The following is a 23399-nucleotide window of genomic DNA, read 5'->3' on the forward strand; positions in this document are numbered from 1 at the left end:
GGTGCTTCTGTCGTATTAGTTTCCCATAGGTGTCTCTGGGATGTTTGTCTCCCATAGGTGTTTCTGTGGTTCAGTCTCCCACAACTGTTTCTGTGGTGTCAATCCCAACATAGATTCCTCTAGACAAGACCTACAGATATCGGTCAGTCGGGTGCCACCATGCTTATCACAAGGAACATGGTTCGGGAGTGACAGAAAGATCCAAAACAATAGGATTTGAAACATAGATCCCCAATTAGCACATGCATCGGTCGGAAAAGGCTGAAATGTGGGCGCGGCGTAATGTATATCCGGAGATGTCAGTCAGCCTTGCTCCTCGATTGTAAAAGTCGCGGTCAGGTCAACGAGCAACAACTTTGCACATTTGCCCTCGATAGAACATAGCAACAACTTGACAAACAATGCCCGCCCCTAGCTTCTGAGACACGGCAGCTTTTGCTGCTCTTGTCTCCTCTTTCGCATAGCCTCAACCATCTTACATGATATGATAAGATGACTCCAACATATCCGTGGGGTGAATCGAAACCCAAGCAGACAACCAAACTGAACAACACGAGCTTCCCAAGCTTGAAAGACAACGAAGCCAATAAGCCTGCTCCAGAATCCGAATATAACCAAATCCAAAAAGACGAGCTTCTTGTGCTCGGAGCGATCTATGGCGATGACTTTGAGCGTGAAGATACCAAGCCAGGTGCATGGAAGGTAAGATAATACCCCTCCTCAGATCGGAAGCCACTTGCTCACTTCGCCAAGAAATTAGAACCGTCTTTCAACATTCGGGTTACGTCTGCGACTGAAGACCTATCCGTGGTTCTCCATGTGGTATTCACGGCCACATATCCCAAGTCGGCCCCGGTCCTCAGTCTCAAGTTCCCTCATAGTCTCCGGGAGGGGACCAAGTTTAAACTTCAAAAGGTGGTTGAGACAAAGGCAGCTGATATGACTGTTGAGCGACCTATGGAGCCCATGATACATGAGATCGGCGAAGCTCTGAAAGAGATCCTTGATGGTGCCGCAGAAGCAGAGGCTGCTGGACGAGAAATTCCAAGCTTGGAAGAGGAAAGAGCTATGCACGAGACTGCCGTTGCTCTTAAAGCAGCAAAAGAGGAGGAAGACCAAGCTGCTCGCGAGAGAGAAGCCCGGATCGCTGAAGAAGAGAGGTTAACTGCCGATGCTCAAGTTCTGGTTGCAAGATATGAAAAGAATACCAAAGACTCACGAAGAAAGAGTAAAGCTCCAGTTGCGTATGAAGACCAGATCGTTGATGAAGACCTCGAGGCAATGAGAGCGGTTGTGGCGTTTGACGAGCCCATCAAGCTTGTTGATGACTTCGATAATGAGAGAACATTCCAAGCAGTTACCAGCTATTACAGGATTCGCCAAGGTCCTGTATCTGAATGCTTCACAGCACGCCCGGTCCTCAAAGGTGATCCTATTCAGTTGTTGGTGTTGAAGAAGACGACTATTCGGAGTAGCGATAACAAGAAAACCGAATTCAGAGCCCAACTGGCGGGGCTAGAGAGAGAGATCTCCACTCTGATGAAAATCGACCGGGATAACATCTTGCGCATTTATGCCTATAAACTGACAAAGGAGAGCGGTACAAATGCAGCTTCGGATGGCCTATGGACTCTTAGTATTCTGACCGAATATGGAAACAAAGGATCCCTTGAAGAATGCCTCGATATCTCGGGGAGTCTCATGGCGGAGAGAGTTAAGTCCTGGGCCATGGCACTGCTTGACGCGTTAACCTATCTCCACTCTCAAGGAATCACGCACCGAGACCTCCATGCCTCGAATGTCCTGCTTGTAAGATCCCCTTTGGGAGTTGTAACGCCTAAGATCGCAGACGTAGGGTTTCAGCACCGCTTACACACCTTGAAAAACGCGACGTCTCCCGGGAAACTCGAGCTTGCTAGATCGGTTTATTGGGTCCAACCAGAGAACGTCAACTCTGAGAGACCTCAGTACACCTACAAGACGGATATATGGGACTTCGGTATTATCTTTTTGCAGATGATCTGGGGACTCGGTGTTTTGAGAGAATTTTCTGCGCCACAAAGAATTCCGGAAGAACAAGTTGTTTCGAGGCCGTTAGAGGACATGATTCGTAAACTGTTCTCGCCTGACCCTAGGAAACGCCCCCGTGCCAGCGATCTCAAGATGTCAACATTCCTAACAACAACTGAGGGAACGGATGACGAAGTATCAATGCCGCTGCCCAAATCAGGATCATCCGTAGCCCTGACCTCGTTGTCGGCGAGGCGTGGTTCTAAGGTAGATCACCGTCCCCTTCACTTCAGCAGATACCACGAAGACTTCATTCAAGAAGGAAGACTTGGAAAAGGCGGCTTTGGTGAGGTACTCAAAGCTCGCAAAAAGCTTGACGGGCAGTTCTATGCTGTGAAGAAGATAACTCAGAAGTCTTCATCCAGTTTAGAAGAGATTATCAAGGAAGTTCAATTTCTATCTGCTCTTCGCCATCCCTATATCGTCCAGTATCATAATTCCTGGACTGAAATCATTCCAGACACTGGAGATGCAGACGCTGACACAGAGCTTGACTCTTCAACTGCAGATGGAACAACAGGCCCCTCTCATGCAGACAATGGTTTGAGGATTGAGTTTGGAACGAGCACCGGAGGTCTTGATTTCATAAGCTCGTCCCGCTACATTGAATTTGATGACGACGATGACGCCGATACAGCCTCCGACGACGATGACGACAACGAGGAAGCAATTATAGACGATGAGGACGAATCATCTTCACTGAGTGTCCCAGCAATCCAGCATAGGAATAGGCGCCAACTGGCTCTAACCCGTACATGCTCCAACTCACGACCAGGTGGGATTACAGTTCTTTATATTCAGATGGAATACTGTGAAGGCAAAACTCTTCGAGATGTAATCAAGCGAGGCTCACTTCTGGACAACGTCGATGAAATTTGGCGCCTCCTTCGGCAGCTACTTGAGGCTCTAAAGTACCTTCACGGCAACAATGTTGTACACCGCGATCTTAAACCCGAGAATGTGTTTATCGACGGGGCTTCGAATATCAGGCTGGGAGATTTTGGACTGGCTACATCAGGTCAATATACCATACCAGAGACGCTATCTTCTACCCAGGGCACTCATGATATGACGACCAATATCGGGACAGCTAGCTATGTAGCTCCTGAAGTAATGCTCGGCGCGGATTACACGAGTAAGGTCGATCTATACTCTCTCGGGATTATCTTATTCGAGATGTGCTATCATCCTATTGTTGGCATGGAGCGTGCTGAAGTGTTGAAAGAGCTCCGAAACCCAAAGACCATACTGCCTAGCGATTTCCAGGCCGACAAGAAGGGTCACTTTGGGGATATTATCCTCTCTCTTTTGAACCACGATCCTGAGGTGCGACCCAGCAGTTCTTCTCTACTTGACAGCGGAAAACTCCCAGTACAGATGGGCAGTGAAGCAATCCAGTTAGCATTGGCAAGTCTTCAGGATCCCAAGTCCCCGTACTATCCTAAGATGATGGCTGCTCTCTATTCTCGCCCAACCGATCAGGCGAAGGATCTGGCATGGGATATGAGCAACAAGAAGCCTCCTGCGCCTGCTGACAGCATTATGCGAACCCATGTTAAGGAGCAGCTCATCTCCGTTTTCAGACTTCACGGAGCTCTGGAGGTCCCGAGACCAATTATGTTCCCACGCTCGTCTTACTATGCGTCGGATGCTGTCCAGCTCCTTGAACCTGGTGGCACCTTGGTCCAGTTGCGATACGATCTAACCCTGCCTTTCGCCCGTTCCATCGCCAAGAACCCACCTAGAATGCAGAACTCATACGCCTTCGGAGACGTTTTTCGCGACAAGAGCGGGGGCCAGCCATTGTCTTTTGGAGAAGTCAATTTCGATATTGTATCCGACTCACTCGATCTGGCGCTTAAAGAGGCGGAAGTTATCAAGGTCCTAGATGAGATTATCGCCTCATTTCCTTGCATGGCCAATGTGCCAATGTGCTTTCAGCTCAATCACTCTGACATCCTGAACCTTATCTTCGATCACTGTGGAGTGGATGTTGATTGCCGATTAAGCGCAACAGAGACGTTGAGCAAACTTCACGTTTCCCAGTGGACATGGGCGAGAATCAAGACTGATCTCCGCTCCAACGGTCTTTCCGCAGCAAGCATCGATGAGCTTTCATCGTTTGACTTCCGAGACTCGCCTGACAGAGTATTCCAGAAACTGAAGAGTCTCTTAGACGGCACTGAGGCCTTCAACAGAGCTTCTCCAGCTATCGCCCATCTCAAAGATGTCGTCAAGTATATACAGCGATTTGGTGTGACAAGCAAGATTTTCATTACCCCGTTGGGTAGCATTCGCGAGAGATTTTACAAGGGTGGCATGCTTTTCTCCTGTCTTTATGATAGAGACAAAAAGGAAGTATTTGCAGCTGGCGGTCGCTATGACAGTCTAGTGCGTGAGTTCGTACCTAAGACGGGTCGGCAACCCGAGGTCTGCCATGCTGTAGGTTTCAATTTTGCCTGGGAGAATTTGGCTCAATCTATGTTCTCATACCACCAAAAATCTATCAGAAAACAGTCCAGGAAGCCTGCGATTGAATTGCGTGGTATCTGGACGGGTAAACGAGTAAGTCGAATTCCAGAGCATGTATATTACATTCCATACACAGAAGTACTAATCTCTTGGCTATAGTGTGACGTCTTAGTGAGCAGCTTTGATGGTCACGTATTACGCTCTGAGGGAGTCAGCCTCATGAATGAGCTGTGGCGCAACCAGATCAGCGCAGAACTTGCGGGTGATGCTCGGTCACCGGAAGATCTGATGTCGAAGTATAAGGACTATGATCACTTCTGGATTGTTACAATCAAGCAGGACTCCATGGTCAAAATCAAGACCATGGGACGAAAGGATGTCGAGGATGTGGACATGGCTGAGAGTCAAGTGGTCTCTTGGCTTCGGGGCCAAATACGCGATCGCGATCATCGCGAGGGGCAGAATCTCAACAAGATGGCCCGCCGCACCAGTAACAATGACGGTCCTGTTGCTCCTCATTTGAAGCAGCATGTTCATATCCTTACCACTGGGACGAAAGCTAAGAAGGCTGCCCTTAAAAACAGCATCCAAAACCAAGCCCAAGTAGCCGCTGCCAAGCTTGTGGAAGGGTTCCTGGAAGGCCAAGTTCTGGCTATCGAGACTACGGATGATGTTCTCTTCAAGATCAAAGAGACGCCTCTTTCAGATCCGGATAAGTGGAAGCAATTGGCCCAGAGTGTTGGACCCGCAGAGAAGCGATATATCCAGCAAATTGAGGACCATTTGAAAGGTCTTCTCGCGAATAGGAGGGGTGAGCGTCGGAATGCTTTCCTTTACAATTCGCGCACATCAAGCATCATTTACTATGATGTTTCAATTTAGTCCACGAGGGCTGTGCTATAACTTCAGAATGCGTTTTCTATTTAAGAAAGAGGGAGGATGAATGAAATGAAATGATTGATGATGGTACCGAGAAATGACAAAAAAAAATGAGAAAGATCTTCTGATGGTCAAGACAGCGAGTTAAATGCGAGTCCAATCTGAGTTGAATGTGTGTCGGCCCAACCGGTTATAGCAATCTGGGCTTGATCATGAACTGGCTGGCTAGTTCGTTGACAGCTTAAGGTCCTGGATGGGCTGGCACATGCGATAAATGCGAGAGGCATATCTGTGAATAAACATGAATGATACGTCCCTTGTGTTCTAGATGTGATATCATGACAGTGCTGTGAGATTAATTGATGCTAAACACAAGCCCATCTCTTGTCCTCTATAGTTAAATGCCATCGATGTGTCGTCGTCGTCCATATGCGGCAACTTCCAGAAGCGCGCTATATCGGCACAGAAGCTCACAGGGATGTGGCTGTTTGTAAAGTCGTGGCGTAACCGGGAGAATGGCGTAAACGGGATAGTGGGGAATATCGAGCATCAAGAGTATCACCAAACCAATGTAAACCCCCAACATGGTGCGAAAGCGTAGTCAGAAAGCCGAAGAACTAGAAGTTTTATTGGCACAAGCTGTTGCTGGAGTTAAATCCGGATTATACAAATCTTCGTACGGTGCTGCAAAGGCTTTACACCTTCGGCCAGACACAGTCCTTCAACGCGTTAATGGGAAACTGTCACGGAGAGAAGCTCGACGACAACAACAACTGCTATCGCCAGCGCAAGAGCAGACACTTTTAAAGTGGATTAAGGTGCTAACAATTAGTGGATATGCTCCTAGTCACCGTATATTGCGGGATATTGCTGACGAAATCCGTGTCAACCGATGCCGCGTTTTCGAACTGTCGCACCCTAACAGTCAACATGCCCAACACACGCATCACGAAGATATTCCGAACTTTCCCCTTGGACAAGACTGGGTCCCACGGTTTATAAAACGACATCCGCATTTACAAATCCAACTAGGCAGACGGGTCGAAACACAAAGAATGAGTGGAGTTACAAAAGATGTGTTAACGGGGTGGTTTGACACGTACAAGGACCTTGTGGCGCGTCTAGGAATACAAGAACACAACGTGTATAACATGGATGAAACTGGATTTTCGATTGGCACTATGGAGTGTACTCGGATCATCGTTGATTCTACACTCCGTACATGTCACCAGGCACACCAAGGCCGGCAGGAATGGGTGTCTGTTGTTGAATGCATCTGTATGTATGGAACGACCATTAACCCTCTTATTATATTCAAGAGTCGGAACATCTTACAAAACTGGATCCCTCCTGAGGTTATCGATAAATGGCACTTCTCTGCTAATACAAAGGGTTGGACAAGCAACTTACATGGCATCGAGTGGTTAAAACGCGTGTTTGAACCAGCAACGCATGCGAAAGTGACATCTAATGGAGCACAACAACAACGGTTACTCATATGTGATGGCCACGACAGTCATATAAGTGGCTTTATATCCCATTGTATCAAAATCGAATATCTATCCTTGTCCTCCCACCGCACACTTCGCATGTGTTGAAACCACTCGATGTTGCAGTCTTCGGATCTGCATACATCAAAGCGAGAGCAATTGTGCTATCTACTCATAATATTACATCTGCGTGGAGGGGTGCTGGTCTACAACCTTTCCAACCTCAACGGGTGATCCGGATGGTGACGCTCCAACAGACAGATGTGACAGATGATCAACCAAAAACACCAACTGAGTACGATATTTTTGACACTGTCTTTCAGAACAGTAGTCCACCCGACTGTTCTACATTGCGCAAAGTGAACACTGTCTTGGTTGCGGCCTTAGAGAAGCGTACAGTCCTAAACACACCCACTACTCAATATATCTGTCGGTTGGCTGATGAGACTGAGCGACTTAATACACGCAACTTTTTACACCAACGCGAGGCAGATAACCTACGATCAATAATACAAACACGAAAAGCACAGAGCAAAGGGAAACGCGCAATTTTAAAGGGCCAATTCCACATAACTACAGAGGAATTACGCTCCCAAGTCATTGAGGCTGAGGAGGCCACCCAGAAAGTGACTACCAAAGGCAAGAGTACAGCTGTAAGGATACAGGGCACCCAGCTCACAGTAATAGCATATGAGAGTGCGAGTCGGAGGCTAAACGGATGCTATCCTATAGGTCTACTACGAAGGATACAAAAAAGATGAAGAGAGGAATTCCCGTTGGGTCAATTGTCATACTGACATTCGTTGCACTCAGTTTGCTATCAAACTCAAGAGCAAACTTAGAAATCTCCTCCTCAAACCTACAAGTCACCATACATATCTTGGCTTATCACACCAACAACAGAAGCAATACTACTCAACGATTGCTGCAAACTCTTCTACTACATCTGTTTATGCTACATACATCACGGCATATCATTTGGACACTCATTGAACAAGTTATTAAGAAAATCTCCTCCTTAAGGGGGTGGGCCAATACTACCACATGGCATATCTCTACCAACTAGAGGCCTAGGAACATGAACGATAGCTCTAGAAGCTTCTACAACCCTCTATGATTCATTACACGTCATCGCTCCTTAGTTACCCACAAGATTGGTTAAGTTATGACATAATTTGTCTATAGGTACTCTGACCTTGGACCTCCTTTTCACTTCCTATAGGCTAGGAACCCAAGAGATGGTTCTATGGGATTCTCTTACGTTCACTACATGATTAGCAAGCTAGTTGTGGGTCGCACTTGATTTCTAATACATTTACCAAGCCTGGTTAGTCATGGAAAGTCATGGAAAATGAGAGAACTACACTCCTTTGGCATAAATAGGATTGCCCTTTCCTTAAGAAAGGGCAAGCAGGCAATACAGTAAATCGACTAGCACATACTTCTACGTCTTTTCCAAGCTTCCAAGCATTGATCTTGTTATTCTCTGTTTTTTGAAAAGTCAGTGAGGTGCTAACCTCTGACTTACCCCTGAGTTCTCAGACTCAACATTTGTTGCAACTTGTCTAAACCACTTCACCACATCATACACCTGATTGCTGCGTTGTGGAATAGTCTAAGCTACAACCCTTTGGCTCTGTTTCCTAAGACAGTGTGTTGTCTTAGTAAATTCATCCCTTCCTTGGGTGGCTAGATTCTCATATCTGGTGCACCCACCATTACATCAATCTCCTTAAGTACCCGAAACAGGTCCGACTCGGCTAACCTGCCTTCACTCTCACCACGTGACTGTGACTTGTCCGACTCAGATACCTTCCGTCACTGAGGGAGAGGAACCCCCGTTGGGTCAATCTCCTTAAGTACCCGAAACGGGTCTGACTCGGCTAACCTGCCTTTACTCTTATCACGTGACCGTAACCTGCCCGACTCAGATCCTTTCTGTCACTGAGGGACAGGCATCCTTACAACAGCGACAAATATCACTGTACCTGACCAAACTGAGAATGTCGAGGAGGATGAGAACCCAGAAGAAGTATATGACTGCATTATAGTTGAATACTAAAGTAATAATACTCTACTTTTCGCTTTCTTCGTGGTCAGTCTTCCCCCACTATCCCGTTTACGCCATTCTCCCGGTTATGCCACGACTTACGTTACAGAACGTAGGTGACCTGAGCATCCCCCCAACCTAGGCTGACCCACTCCACTTCCGGCAAAATCTCAGCTGACACCCATAAATAAATCTTCAACTTCCGACCTTCGACCTTCTGTCAACAACAGCACCAACTCCACCACGATGGGGCCCATCAAGCTTGACAATAATGTATGAATACATTACCAATGGATTGATAATTCTACTAACAACCACAACCTATAAGGCCTACAAACTCCTTGCTGAACGCCTGACTGCCCCCTTCTCTGCCTACCAATTTCACAGCATGTAACCAAATCCGTCGAATGCTCCGGCTGTAACCCGCCTTCGACCTCCTCAGAGTCGTCATGCGCCTATCATTCTGTCGTCTCGGCCATTTACAAGATGCAAGGCAGTCAGCTAGGCTGACCTGCTGGTCCTCGGCGATAGGGCGCGTCGCCGTCGCCCTGTCCAGAGCAATTTCCTGTAATGGTGGGTGCACCAGATATGAGAATCTAGCCACCCAAGGAAGGGATGAATTTACTAAGACAACACACTGTCTTAGGAAACAGAGCCAAAGGTTGTAGCTTAGACTATTCCACAACGCAGCAATCAGGTGTATGATGTGGTGTAATGGTTTAGACAAGTTGCAACAAATGTTGAGTCTGAGAACTCAGGGGTAAGTCAGAGGTTAGCACCTCACTGACTTTTCAAAAACAGAGAATAACAAGATCAATGCTTGGAAGCTTGGAAAAGACGTAGAAGTATGTGCTAGTCGATTTACTGTATTGTCTGCTTGCCCTTTCTTAAGGAAAGGGCAATCCTATTTATGCCAAAGGAGTGTAGTTCTCTTATTTTCCATGACTTTCCATGACTAATCAGCTTGGTAAATGTATTAGAAATCAAGTGCGACCCACAACTAGCTTGCTAATCATGTAGTGAACGTAAGAGAATCCCATAGAACCATCTCTTGGGTTCCTAGCCTATAGGAAGTGAAAAGGAGGTCCAAGGTCAGAGTACCTATAGACAAATTATGTCATAACTTAACCAATCTTGTGGGTAACTAAGGAGCGATGACGTGTAATGAATCATAGAGGGTTGTAGAAGCTTCTAGAGCTATCGTTCATGTTCCTAGGCCTCTAGTTGGTAGAGATATGCCATGTGGTAGTATTGGCCCACCCCCTTAAGGAGGAGATTTTCTTAATAACTTGTTCAATGAGTGTCCAAATGATATGCCGTGATGTATGTAGCATAAACAGATGTAGTAGAAGAGTTTGCAGCAATCGTTGAGTAGTATTGCTTCTGTTGTTGGTGTGATAAGCCAAGATATGTATGGTGACTTGTAGGTTTGAGGAGGAGATTTCTAAGTTTGCTCTTGAGTTTGATAGCAAACTGAGTGCAACGAATGTCAGTATGACATGATCCCCCTTTTAAGGACGTTTGTTGGCTGTCTGCTTGCCCTTTAGCCAGTTGGCTTTCTTAGAAAGAAATTCTAGAATGAGCTTAGATGCATTTTTTAGATTTCTCTTAGGCTCCCAAGTGTTGTCACTTGTAGGATAGCCTTTCCACTTAACGAGGAAGTAGTCCTGACCTCTAAGTGTCTTTTTGTCAAGGATAGACTCTACTTCATATTCTGGTTGATCCAAGATCAGAACAGGAGGTGGAGGAGACTGAAGTGGTCTTAAGGAACTTTCTTGTGCCTTAGACAAGAGAGATGCATGGAAGACATTATGGATAGTCCAAGTAGGTGGTAATGCAAGCTCGAAAGCATTCTTGCCAATAGTCCTTGTGATCTTAAAAGGTCCAAGTCTTTTAGTATCAAGTTTGTCTGAAGGTCTAGTAGTTGTGATATGTCTTCTAGACAAAAAGACTTGATCACCAACTTTGAATTGTGGTGCAACCACCCCCCTGTTAAAGGCCTGAGCCTGCTCGTCTTGTGCACGCTGTATTTGAACCTTGAGATAGTCCTGGAGGCCCTTAAGGTAGATGATTCTTTCAGTAGCAGAAGGGTTTTTGAAATTTTCAGGGCAATTCAGTTCTGCCACTTCAAACCTAGGGTGATAACCATAGTTTGCATAGAAAGGTGTCTCTTTTGTGGTGTTAGAGACTGTGTTGTTGTAAGCAAATTCTGCAAGATGGAGAAGATCTGCCCAGTTGTCTTGAGCATAGTTTGTATAAATTCTTAGATATTGTTCAAGTACAGAGTTGACTCTCTCTGTCTGGCCATCTGTTTGAGGGTGATAAGCTGTAGAGAAGCGTTGTTCCATGTTTAAGAGTTTAGAGAACTCCTTAAAAAAGTTTGAAGTGAAAACTGCTCCCCTATCTGAGATCCAGTGTCCAGGAATTCCATGATATTTAAAGACCACCTTGAGGAATAGCCACGCAAGTTCAGAAGCTGTGATAGTCTCATTGCAAGGCTCAAAGTGTGCCATTTTTGTGAGCCTTTCTACCACCACAAGGATAGAGTCATAAGGGGTAGCACCCCCTTTTGGGATAGAAGGAGGCAACTTGACTATAAAGTCAATGGATATGGAGTCCCATGGGCGTTCTGGTATAGATAGAGGCTGCAAGAGGCCATAGGGCTTTTGCCGTGTAGGTTTGTTCAAGTTGCAAGTAGTGCAAGAAGATATATAGTCTTGAAGAGTAGTCCTTAGACTAGGCCAGTAGAACTTTCTTGTTAGAAGTTCATAAGTTTTTGCAAAGCCAAAGTGCCCTGCAGCTGGAGCATCATGGAACTGCTGTAGGAGGTGTAGCTGTAATCGTTTATCCCTTGGGACATAGATATAGTTCTTGAATAAGAGAAGTCCATGCTGATTTTTTGAGAAATTCTGTAGTCCAACTTTCTCAAGAGAGGAACCTTTCTTCTGGAGGTATTCCAAAGTTCTTTTCGCAAAGGGATCATGGTTGTAAGCATCTTTGAATGCTTTAAGAAGTGTTGCTGAGGGTGTATAGTCTTTAAAGGTCTCTGGTTCCTGAGAAGAGGTAATGGGGGCAACTTGGTCTTGAGGGGATAAGTTTACCCCTAAGTCCTCTGTAGTACTAGGGTTGCTTAAAGATGCTGCTATAAGCTTTGCTGAGTCTAGCAGAGCCTTTGTATTGCTAGTTTTAGCAGAATCTTGGTAGTCATGTCTTCTTGAGAGGAGATCTGCTCTTTGATTCTTGGCCCCTGAGACATGTTTTATAACAAAGTCAAAACCTCCTAGTTGTTCAGACCACCTTGCTTGTCGTCGATTGAGCTGTTTAGTGGTTGTAAAGGTCAAGAGATTTGAATGGTCACTGTAAATAGTGATAGGATAGTTTGCCCCTTCAAGGTAGCATCTCCAATGCTTTAGAGAACATACTATGGCAAGCAGTTCCTTGTCTGTAATGGGATAGTTTTGTTCAGCTGCTGATAGCTTTCTTGAGTAAAATGCCACAGGCTGTAGCTCTTCTTGTTTGTCTTTTGGAGCTTGGTATAAGATTCCAGAAATGGCAAAATCTGAGGCATCTGTCTCAAGAGTGGCAGGTTTCAAGGGGTTAAAGTGTAGTAACATTTTCCCTTCTTTAAATTCTCCTTTAAGAGCATCGAAAGCATCTTGCTGTGTCTTATCCCAGTGATACAAAGTGTCCTTGTGAAGTAATTGAGTAAGGGGTAAAGCCAAGGATGTATATCTTGGTATAAACCTCCTGTAATAGTTGGCAAACCCAAGGAAAGACTGAACCTCTTTAATGCTGGAAGGAATAGGCCACGTTTGTACTGCTTTTGTCTTTTCAGGGTCCATCTGAATGCCTTCTGTTGAAATTCTATGTCCTAAGAAATCAACTTGAGACATATGGAAAAGACATTTCTCAAGTTTGCAAAAGAGTTGTGCTTGAGATAGCTTCTCTAAGACTTGTCTAACATGTAGAACATGCTCTTGAGTGTCTAAAGAGTATATAAGAATGTCGTCTAAGTAGACAACAACAAAGATATCCAAGTAAGGTCTTAGAATATCATTCATGAGAGCTTGGAAAGAAGCAGGTGCATTGGCAAGCCCAAAAGGCATTACCTGGTATTCAAAATGACCATAGCGTGTTCTGAATGCTGTCTTCCACTCATCACCTTCCTTGATGCGTATCAGGTTATAAGCTCCCCTGAGATCTAACTTGGTAAAGATCCTTGCTGAAGAGAGCCTATCTATGAGCTCAGGGATAAGGGGTAAAGCATATCTGTTTTTAACAGTGACTGCATTAAGGCCCCTATAATCAACACAGAGACGCAAGGAGCCATCTTTCTTCTTGACAAAGAGAATGGGAGCTCCTGCTGGTGAGGAAGAAGTTCTGATAAAGCCAGAACTAAGGTTCTCATCTAGGTATTCTCTGAGAGTTTTCAGCTCTAATTCAGATAGAGAGTAGATAGGGCCGTAGGGAGGCATTGAGCCTTCTGCGAGTGGTATCTCATGGTCATAAGGCTGGTGCTTTGGCAGAATTGATGCCTTTGCCTTGTCAAAAAGATGTTGGTAGTCTTGGTATGCTAAAGGCAAAATGACCTCCTGAGATGATTTCTCCAAATCTGAAGTAGCTGCTATCTCCAGGACAGGTTGGAAAGGTTTAACCCATATCAGAGATGATATATCGTCCATAGTTTGGTCAAAATCCTTGATCTGGGACAAGTTTGAGTCTTGGACCTGAATAGGGGTAACTGAGGCTTGAAGGGTTTTTTCAGTATTGAGCTCAGGATTTGAGCTAAACCCAAGCGATAAATGCTTCCAATTGATAGTTGGATCATGCCTTTGAAGCCATGGAAGACCTAGGATAACTGGGTACTTCATTGGTATAACATCTAAAGAGATGGTGTCTGAAAATGTTGATTTTCCTAGGGGAATCTCAAGTTTGAGTACTGGGGTGTTGCAGGTAATGGAACCTGAACTGATAGGAGTTCCATCAATGACTCGGAGCAACTCTGGAGTGCGTTTGGGAATTGTAGGTAACTGGTGTGTCAAGATGAGGTCTTGAGATATAAAGTTGCCTGTTGCCCCTGAGTCTATCATAGCCCTTGTAGACAACACCTGTTGTTTGAAATGGAGTTGAATAGGGATTAACAGGTGTGTGAGACTCTGAGAAAGCACCATCGACACATCTTTGTTGTCTAGGGGAGAAGTTATAGTCTCAGTTGAAGTTGTGCCTGCTAGGGATTTTTCAAGTTTTTCAGGAATAGCAGTTGTGACTGTGTCTGAGGCTGCTATATGTTTTGAATCAGCACTCCCCCGTGCTGAATAGCACTCCTGAATTCTGTGTCCCCCTTTGCCACAGTATAAACAAAGGTTGTTGTCCATTCTGTGTTTTCTTTCTTGAGGGGTAAGTTTACCCCTTTTCAGTTTTTGAGGGTATCCTGTAGGCTGAGGTGCTGGATTTGCTGTAGATCTCTTTATAGAGGCGTCTAAGTCCATAGGTTCAGGTGCTGAGTCCTTAGCAGTTGGTGTAGAGGTGTAATTGTTGAAATTTCTTGTTGGATGCCAGTCTTGGTTCTTCTCCTTTCTTCTTTCAAAAAGCCTATCATCAAGTCTGACAGCTTTCTCTATAAGCGTTTGAAGTGTTGTAGGGCGTTCTTCTTTGCTGAGTTCATCCTTAATAGAGCTCTTGAGCCCTTGGTAGTAAGTGAAGACTAAGGCTTCTTCATTCCAAGTCAAGTGAGAAGTGATTCTCCTAAATTCTGTTGTATACTGAGCAGCAGAGGTCTTTTGACATAGCTTCTGTAGCTCTCTTTCTGCTGTAGCAGTTTCGTTGATGTCTCCAAAGGTCCTGGTAAGTTCCTCTTGAAACTGGTCATAAGAGGTAATCAAAGGTGTAGTGGTATTTTGGTTGTTGCCACTAAGTCTTCTAAGATATGGCTCAAAGAAGTTGAATGCAGATCCACGGAGGTAGCTGGCAGCGAAATAGATCTTCTGAATGTCTGAGGTGAACTGATGAGGCCTGAGGGTGAAGTAGATGTCCAGTTGCATAAGGAATCCCTTCAACTTCCTCCTGTCTCCATGGTATAAATCTGGTGTTTGCACTTTAGGAAGTGCACCTGGGGTACTCGAAATAGCCAGAGGAGCTGTGGGAAGCTCTGTATGATGTGTCTGAGTTGAAGATTGTGTTGCTGAAGTGTTGGCTTGAAAGGTGTTTTCCAAATTCTCAAGTTTGTTTGCTATAGTTTGTATAAAGGCAAACAGTTGTTGCATCTGCTGTTCAGCAGTAGTTGTAGGAGCTTGGTCGTCCTCCATTGTAGTATCGAAGTGCTGCTATAGAAATAGTTGAAGCTTGAAGCAGGCAAGGTGTAATGGTGGGTGCACCAGATATGAGAATCTAGCCACCCAAGGAAGGGATGAATTTACTAAGACAACACACTGTCTTAGGAAACAGAGCCAAAGGTTGTAGCTTAGACTATTCCACAACGCAGCAATCAGGTGTATGATGTGGTGTAATGGTTTAGACAAGTTGCAACAAATGTTGAGTCTGAGAACTCAGGGGTAAGTCAGAGGTTAGCACCTCACTGACTTTTCAAAAACAGAGAATAACAAGATCAATGCTTGGAAGCTTGGAAAAGACGTAGAAGTATGTGCTAGTCGATTTACTGTATTGCCTGCTTGCCCTTTCTTAAGGAAAGGGCAATCCTATTTATGCCAAAGGAGTGTAGTTCTCTTATTTTCCATGACTTTCCATGACTAATCAGCTTGGTAAATGTATTAGAAATCAAGTGCGACCCACAACTAGCTTGCTAATCATGTAGTGAACGTAAGAGAATCCCATAGAACCATCTCTTGGGTTCCTAGCCTATAGGAAGTGAAAAGGAGGTCCAAGGTCAGAGTACCTATAGACAAATTATGTCATAACTTAACCAATCTTGTGGGTAACTAAGGAGCGATGACGTGTAATGAATCATAGAGGGTTGTAGAAGCTTCTAGAGCTATCGTTCATGTTCCTAGGCCTCTAGTTGGTAGAGATATGCCATGTGGTAGTATTGGCCCACCCCCTTAAGGAGGAGATTTTCTTAATAACTTGTTCAATGAGTGTCCAAATGATATGCCGTGATGTATGTAGCATAAACAGATGTAGTAGAAGAGTTTGCAGCAATCGTTGAGTAGTATTGCTTCTGTTGTTGGTGTGATAAGCCAAGATATGTATGGTGACTTGTAGGTTTGAGGAGGAGATTTCTAAGTTTGCTCTTGAGTTTGATAGCAAACTGAGTGCAACGAATGTCAGTATGACATTTCCGCTGACTGTCCCCACTCGAATTCCAACACCTACGTCGGACGTCGTCGCTCAAATTTGGTCGGAGGCTATACTGCTGAGCGTTGCGACATCTAGGAACCCCTGACAGGCATTTCTCGACCACCAACAATGTCTTGTCTCTGGTTAGCCAATATCGGGCCGCGATATTATGGATTCTGGTGGACCTCACTGAAGTGTCGGCATCATTGCGGTTGGACTAGGGTGGATGGAACACATGATAAGAAATGATTCTTGCTCATGCATGTGGGAATGTGGCTTGGCCAATGGCAAAAACACCGCACGATGGCGCAACAATGATGACGGGTTAGGCAAGGTTGCTGTGACACCTTGATTGCGTTGCATTCATGAAGCGGGGGGTTAATATGGGCTGATTGGGGTCGGATGCAGGAATCGGGAGAAGGAGCTAAGGCATGTTACGCGCTAAGATCGAATAACGTCGCTGTCGAATTCGTTTCTCCGCTTTTGAGCCACTTGAGGCTTCAGCTTACTCGTCGATGAAGGCTCGGAATGCAAGGAACAGTCTATTTTCGTCAGTCACTCCTTCGCCTGCCTGCACATAGGCAAAGGGACATAGCGGAACGCTCTGATACAGGCCTAGTCTCAGAGTCGCCGATCTGCTTTGTGGCCAGAACAGTGCCACTTTGGGGCAGCAAAGCCCAGCCTCTACGGACAGATCACTGAGCCTAGAGTCATTTTCACCAGAGTTCCCACTGTTTTGCTTCAGGACGCGGCCTTCACAGCTATCGATCCAGAAGATTGGCACACATGGGATGATTACGCCATCCAGCAACCTCATACGTAATGCCAAAAGTGAGCGAGCGGTTGGGTGACTGCCACGGTGTTCTGTAGGCTGGATTCCAGGCGTTAGCCGTAGCTCGCGAGTATATATAGGACGGGTGTCCCTCAGCAGATTGCGAGTTTATAGATCTCCTCTAATATCAAAGTTCAAGATGACTTCTATTCAGTGGGACAGCCAACAATTTTATCAACCACCACGCCCTGTGGCTATACCGCCTTCGACATTTTGGCCACCTTCGCATCCACAACCAGGTGTTGGTTCGACTCACTTTCAACCGTCTACAGCCAGTGCCCATTTTGAAGGGGTCAAGAGGACAATTACGCATGACGCAGCCCAGATGCACATGTCATCCAGTTCGGACCACGCAGAACTGCCTCTTAATCAACGTCAACGCCAATCTCTACCAGAAACAGGAGGTATGTGTCCATATTTCTTTATGACGGCAACAGCTGACCAAATGCAGAAACCACGCAGGCTATTCGATACAGTGGAGATGCAGACGTTAGCGATGCAGAGTCCGAGTTTCCTTCTATTGAAGAACTCCTATTACCAGATATAAATGGCAGCCTTAGCAGCGTCTGCGGAAACGTGACAGGTTCGGATAAACTGAAATGGGGTACAAGCCAGGGTGAGTAGCCGGAAGCCTCTAGTAATTGCAAAGCGCGTTGCTCATGTCTTTCAGATGAGCCTATCCTCCTGGACAGTGATGTGGGCGACAGTGGAGTGCTGGATGATGCTGAGAGGGAGATCCTAGTAGATTGTAATGGTGGGTGCACCAGAGGTGAGAATCTAGCCACCCAAGGAAGGGATGATTTTACTAAGACAACACACTGTCTTAGGAAAAAGAGCCAAAGGGTTGTAGCTTAGACTATTCCACAACGCAGCAATCAGGTGTATGATATAGTGGAGTGGTTTAGACAAGTTGTAACAAATGTTGAGTCTGAGAACTCAGGGATAAGTCAGAGGTTAGCACCTCACTGACTTTTCAGAAACAAGGAGTAACAAGATCAATGCTTGGAAGCTTGGAAAAGACGTGGAAGTATGTGATAGTCGATTTACTGTATTGTCTGCTTGCACTTTCTTAAGGAAAGGGCAATCCTATTTATGCTAAAGGAGTGTAGTTCTCTCATTTTCCAAGACTTCCCATGACTAACCAGGCTTGGTAACTGTAGTCGATGTAAGAGAATCCCATAGAACCATCTCCTAGGTTCCTAGCCTATAGGAAGTGAAAGGAGGTCCAAGGTCAGAGTACCCCTATAGACAGATTATGTCATAACTTAACCAATCTTGTAGGTAACTAAGGAGCAATGACGTGTAATGAATCATAGACGGTTGTAGAAGCTTTTGGAGCTATCGTTCATGTTCCTAGGCCTCTAGTTGATAGAGATATGTCTTGTGTAGTATTAGCCCAGTAACAAGGAGTGATGTCATGTAATGATCATAGAGGGTTGTAGAGATATGCTATGTGGTCATATCGGCCCAGTAATTAAGGAGCAATGATGTGTAATGAATCATAGAGGGTTGTAGCAATTGTTGAGTAGTATTGCTCTTGTTGTTGGTGTGACAAGCCAAAATATGTATAGTGACTTGTAGGTTTGAGGAGGAGATTTCTAAGTTTGCTCTTGAGTTTGATAGCAAACTGAGTGCAACGAATGTCAGTATGACACTCTGACTTATCCCTGAGTTCTCAGACTCAATATTTGTACAACTTGTCTAAACCACTCCACTACATCATACACTTGATTGCTGCATTGTGGAATAGTCTAAGCTACAACCCTTTGTCTCTGTTTCCTAAGACAGTGTGTTGTCTTAGTAAAATCATCACTTCCTTCTCACATCTGGTGCACCCACCATTACACCGTGAGTTCTGGTCACTTTTTTGCTCGCCAATGTGCAAGTCAATTCTCTTTTACAATTGACTTTATCTTTCCATTGCTCATTTTTAGACCTGTGTCTTCGCGGCGTTGCTAGAACGTGAGTTTTGGGTGTAGTCGCAAATGTAACGTTGACTTCTAAATGATAGAAGACACAGAGGTTCTCTTGCATAAAGGTTTACTTATCAGAGGAGGCAGGGGATCAGACACAAAGGCTTCAAGTAACACGTTACTAGTATATAACAAATACTGTATTGAGTTGAGCACGAAGCTCCTATCTAAGGAAATACTATCTACTTATATAGTGGCGTCGTGCCTCATGGGTAATCTGGATAGTTGGCGGATAGCTAGATATTCAGGATAGTTCGTGGATAGCTCAACTATCCAATATCCACTAGTTTCTGCAACTATCCATTAGCCCCGTCACATGGCAGCCTACCCCGCTTCCCACTGTGACTCACACGTCACGTTATGTGACTCACACGTCACGTTACTAGGCCCTGGCCCTGTAACCATGACATCATGTTACTATAGCCGTAACAGCAAATTGCAAAGCATAGTTCGACAGCCCTGTATGCTATAGAGCAATGGCCAGCCAGATCGAGGGAGTGATTTGCCGTTCTGTCTTGATTTTTCTAGTGCAATAGTGCCTCGTATAGCACCACACGAGTGTTGTGTTAGGAGCTCAATCTCCCGTGTTGATTTCCCAGCCATTTCAAGGCCCTCAATTCAACCTCTCTCATTTGGCGATAGTTCAATACCACAACCCCTTCGATTTGCATTAACAGGGCCTAACGGCATACGTGGTGTACTTGTATTGTAATTATCAAATTATACATAATTAATTACAGTCGCGGGAAATTGCACTTTTACACGTTTCGGCTAATACTTATTGTTGCTTAGTTACTGTAACTATATGATGTATAGCTCCTTGCTTTATATCTTTATAATAAGAGTTATTATAGTGTAAATATATATATTATTAGTTTATTACTAATCTGTTAAGTCTATTCTATAACTATTCTACTCTACTATGAATCACTTTATCAATTTGGCCTGTTTTATGATTCTAGGGTTGCTAGAGCAGTTAGTTTGCTAGGGTTTGCTTACGTAACCGCGTACAAATCCAGGTGTCCGCGATGTCGTTCGCTTAGTATTCGGACACCGGTGTCCGTATACTGTAACTCCATATATGAACCAGACCTTAAATAGCACCATACCAGCAGCTCAAATCCGGTTTAAGCTCTGGCCACAGGCTATAGCCACCCTGCCTGCGCCTCATTATCACAAACGATCTCTGGAAGGCGATATCTCGATGCATAGTCTCTGAATAAATGCCTCGATTTGCAAGGAACCGACTCAGCTCACTCGTGTGCGGCCAGCCTTGCAGCCATGGCGGCTCAGCCTCCCGACGAGAACATCGAGCAGATGGTTATAATGGCTAGCATATCGAGAGATGAAGCTATTCGAAGACTAAAGGTGAGCTAGAGGCTTCATGGGTTCTAAAGGTGTTTGCGCTAATCTTATAGGGCAACAATAATGATTTGAACCTCGCCTTAAATGAGTTCTTCGATAACCCGGACAGCACAAAGGTGAGAACCTACGAGATATTGAATGTTTCGGAGCCGAAGATTTGACTTTTGACTTATAGTACAACTGGGAGGAAGGCGCGTTCAAGGGTGATCGGGATGGGGCACCGAACAACAATACTGGAATATGTGCGTACACAAACTATATCATTCGCAACCCGAACCCGTGTGCTACTACCGTGTCGCCTGATCTTCTAACACACTTCTGCAGCTTTCCAGGTCCAGGGAGCTGATGATCCAGGCGGTGGAAGCTTTTATGGTGCGCCCACGAGGCCTCCGTCACGATCAAGCAACATGTCGCCTCTCGGCAGAATTATATCGTTGGATAAAGAACACGCCGCAGGTAGGCTGCCACCGAATGCATACGCGAGCTATATGCTAACCAGCCGTACCAGCTGATCCCCGAGCCACTCTAGCTCAAGACGAAATCGTTGATATCGACCTACAAAGAGCGTTGGCACAATCAGCACAAGAGGCCGGGATCCCCCCGCAACAATACGGAGTCACACAAGGGCCGGTGCAATTCGGGCCAGCGAACAAGCCCACATATGATGAAAATCAATGGGGCATGGTCCGGGGAAACAGTTCTGTCCAAGATTTTTTTCCAGATCCAGATGCTGTCGATCGGAAGAGAGAGGATAGCATGCCTGTTTTTTTGAAGCCCAGTGCAGAAAACAACCGCTTGGCGGCGATGTTGACAATATATCATGAGATTCCTCTGGTGCGAGAGATCCTTCTGGACCGGGCCAACCTAATACCTAATTATGGAAACGACCCTGGTTGGTGGGCGGGCAAAGCCATCGAGCTACCGGATTCAGCCATACCTGAATCCAACGATGTGGATTGGGGCTTGCCTACTCCACAAGACTACGACGAGTTTATTCGGGAAACTCAACGGCTGATGGCCTTTCTTGATAAATCGGATCGGAGCTACGGCTCAGCGGAACCTTTAGTGAATAATGCTGCTTTAAGACAATTCCAGGCCATCGACGCTGAGCAGAAATTCTTCGAAGCATTAAATCAAATATATTCCAAGCCCGATGAACGGGTACCCATCTCGTCTCTCTTCTCGGAGGCGGTACAGCCAGGTTTAGGCGAATCATCTCTGCAGTCGAGATATTTTGCGATGTTGGACCTCGAAATACCGCATATTAGTATAGTGGAGGACGTGGAGACACTTTATGATCTTGCCGACTATGCCCTTTGGATGATGTCAGGTCTGGAGACAAATACAAGGGCGTTTCTCAAAGAATTGGGAGAAGTAATGGCCTTCCGTATAACAGGTAACGATGATGGTAAAGGCATAAAGATACCAGCTACTTGGTATCCAGATCGCTATATGGAGAGTAACGTCGAGGCTTCTCTTGAGATGTCGAAAAGGAAGGATGCTATCCGAGACCGTATGAACAAAATATGCGCCTTAGAGAATAAGCTTACGAACTACACGTTCCCAATGCTAAAGACGGTCAAAGTTAAAGACTTGCTCGGTGCTTCAATGAAGCATGACAAAGATTTACTACCAAACAGTTTGAACGGTACTGATTCGGACTCGTTCGAGACGGAGCTGAGTTCCGAAACAAGACCGACTCAACGACTGGACATCTCTGCGGAACTTAAGAACGTGCTGGAAAGCATTGACAAGAAATTGAAAGGTCGGTTAAGATGCACTGCAGGTCAATATTTTGCTAACATTGAAAATAGCACTTACTGATGAAAAGGAGAAAGCTCGGGAGAGCCTCCGAGAACTATCCAAACTCTACACCAAACCTGACACTGAGGTTGGTCAGCCGCCAATACACAAATACACGTTGTGCGGAGTCTCGATTTCGAATCACATTACCTATGTACGGAGGAGAGCGGAACCTGATCTCATTGAAATGGATCTAGATGCAGACGGAACCGCGAAGGATGCCGATCAATGGTGGAAGATTGAGTACTCGCCGTCGGGTTCTCGGCAGGTGAATGTTGTTGTAAGAAGCCTCCACTGCGATCATATTACGTATTCATGGCTGACCATACTGTCTAACAGAAAGCCACACAAACCGAAGTACTATTTGCAGCCAGTAAAGAGACTCAATGCTGCATCATCGTGTACGCTAGCGAAGCAGCACTGGCTGAACCCCGCCGCCCGTTGCCAGAACCTCTTGAAGTCAGATACACCCTTCCCATTAATAGTGATCACCAGCTAACTGACGTAGAACTTTGTTCGCGCCGACAACCTGGCGTTCCGTGCGGAGTTTTCAACGAATCCCGAGCTAATTGATACCTCAACGGATACCACCTCGCCTCGATCGCCGCCGAAGCGAAAGTTCAACTCGGGTTCCGAGGATTCTTCAGCTGAGGATGGAAACCGAAGTCTCTGGGGGGGGTTGAACCCAGCCCCTCAGTTCAAAATAGATGGCGGCGCCTCCGCAACGACCCACGAACAGTATCAAGCAGCTTGGGATAGTACAGATGATCATTCCGAAATCAGCCAACAAAGGCAAGACGTAGTCATGGAGAAAGACGGGCAGGAGAGTGGTATCGAAACGCCACAACTTTCAGACGGGAAGTCAGTCGAGATGGAGGCAAAGAGCTGTATGCCTATGTTGATCCCTGCTTTATGTAACAGCTCTGAAGGTAGGGCTAATGCCAGCGATGGTATGGACGTTGATGACTTGCCTGCCCAGGCCTTGGATAAGGCATAAGGTTCGGGGGGCAGTGTGCTGCCAGCTGCATATATGGCGCTGGGTGGGCGCAAGCGTTACTTGTAATTTTTAGTCGTAATATAATGAAACATACGATGAACTTACCACCCCAAAATCTGAAGATGGACTATACATATAGTACTGTAGTGATTACAGCAAACGTAATTAAAATGAA

General features: G+C 45.5%; 4 protein-coding genes across 4 annotated transcripts; all 4 read left to right on the forward strand.

The window, feature by feature from the left end:
• Positions 1-246: 246 nt before the first annotated feature.
• Positions 247-5812, forward strand: VC83_00450 (uncharacterized protein). Its single transcript, XM_024464143.1, has 3 exons — positions 247-702; positions 754-4635; positions 4702-5812. The coding sequence occupies exons 1-3, from the start codon at positions 493-495 to the stop codon at positions 5422-5424; spliced, it is 4815 nt and encodes a 1604-aa protein (XP_024328207.1). The 5' UTR covers positions 247-492; the 3' UTR covers positions 5425-5812.
• Positions 5811-7472, forward strand: VC83_09583 (uncharacterized protein). Its single transcript, XM_024472996.1, has one exon. It carries the CDS (start codon positions 6006-6008, stop codon positions 7017-7019), a length of 1014 nt encoding a protein of 337 aa, XP_024328764.1. The 5' UTR covers positions 5811-6005; the 3' UTR covers positions 7020-7472.
• Positions 7473-17225: 9753 nt separating this feature from the next.
• On the forward strand, positions 17226-17936 carry VC83_00451 (uncharacterized protein; the record flags this gene model as incomplete). Its single annotated transcript, XM_024464144.1, has 4 exons — positions 17226-17490; positions 17538-17702; positions 17757-17855; positions 17914-17936. The coding sequence occupies 4 exons, from the start codon at positions 17226-17228 to the stop codon at positions 17934-17936; spliced, it is 552 nt and encodes a 183-aa protein (XP_024328350.1).
• A 2209-nt stretch (positions 17937-20145) lies between these two features.
• Positions 20146-23335, forward strand: VC83_00452 (uncharacterized protein). Its single transcript, XM_024464145.1, has 8 exons — positions 20146-20427; positions 20478-20540; positions 20600-20666; positions 20749-20880; positions 20933-22189; positions 22239-22507; positions 22567-22686; positions 22736-23335. The coding sequence occupies exons 1-8, from the start codon at positions 20341-20343 to the stop codon at positions 23222-23224; spliced, it is 2484 nt and encodes an 827-aa protein (XP_024328205.1). The 5' UTR covers positions 20146-20340; the 3' UTR covers positions 23225-23335.
• The last annotated feature ends 64 nt before the right edge of the window (positions 23336-23399 follow it).

This window comes from Pseudogymnoascus destructans (assembly GCF_001641265.1).
Source record: "Pseudogymnoascus destructans isolate 20631-21 unplaced genomic scaffold scaffold_1, whole genome shotgun sequence".
NCBI classification, from domain to species: Eukaryota; Fungi; Ascomycota; class Leotiomycetes; order Thelebolales; family Thelebolaceae; genus Pseudogymnoascus; species Pseudogymnoascus destructans.

What these genes read in the sequence shown, in the direction of transcription:
- VC83_00450 (XM_024464143.1), top strand. Translation starts at nt 493, where the DNA reads ATGACTCCAACATATCCGTGGGGTGAATCGAAACCCAAGCAGACAACC. An exon ending in CCAAGCCAGGTGCATGGAAG is followed by an intron (nt 703 to 753) that starts GTAAGATAATAC and finishes CACTTCGCCAAG; the next exon opens with AAATTAGAACCGTCTTTCAA. An exon ending in GTATCTGGACGGGTAAACGA is followed by an intron (nt 4,636 to 4,701) that starts GTAAGTCGAATT and finishes TCTTGGCTATAG; the next exon opens with TGTGACGTCTTAGTGAGCAG.
- VC83_09583 (XM_024472996.1), top strand. Translation starts at nt 6,006, where the DNA reads ATGGTGCGAAAGCGTAGTCAGAAAGCCGAAGAACTAGAAGTTTTATTG.
- VC83_00452 (XM_024464145.1), top strand. Translation starts at nt 20,341, where the DNA reads ATGGCGGCTCAGCCTCCCGACGAGAACATCGAGCAGATGGTTATAATG. An exon ending in ATAACCCGGACAGCACAAAG is followed by an intron (nt 20,541 to 20,599) that starts GTGAGAACCTAC and finishes TTTGACTTATAG; the next exon opens with TACAACTGGGAGGAAGGCGC. An exon ending in CGTTGCCAGAACCTCTTGAA is followed by an intron (nt 22,687 to 22,735) that starts GTCAGATACACC and finishes TAACTGACGTAG; the next exon opens with AACTTTGTTCGCGCCGACAA.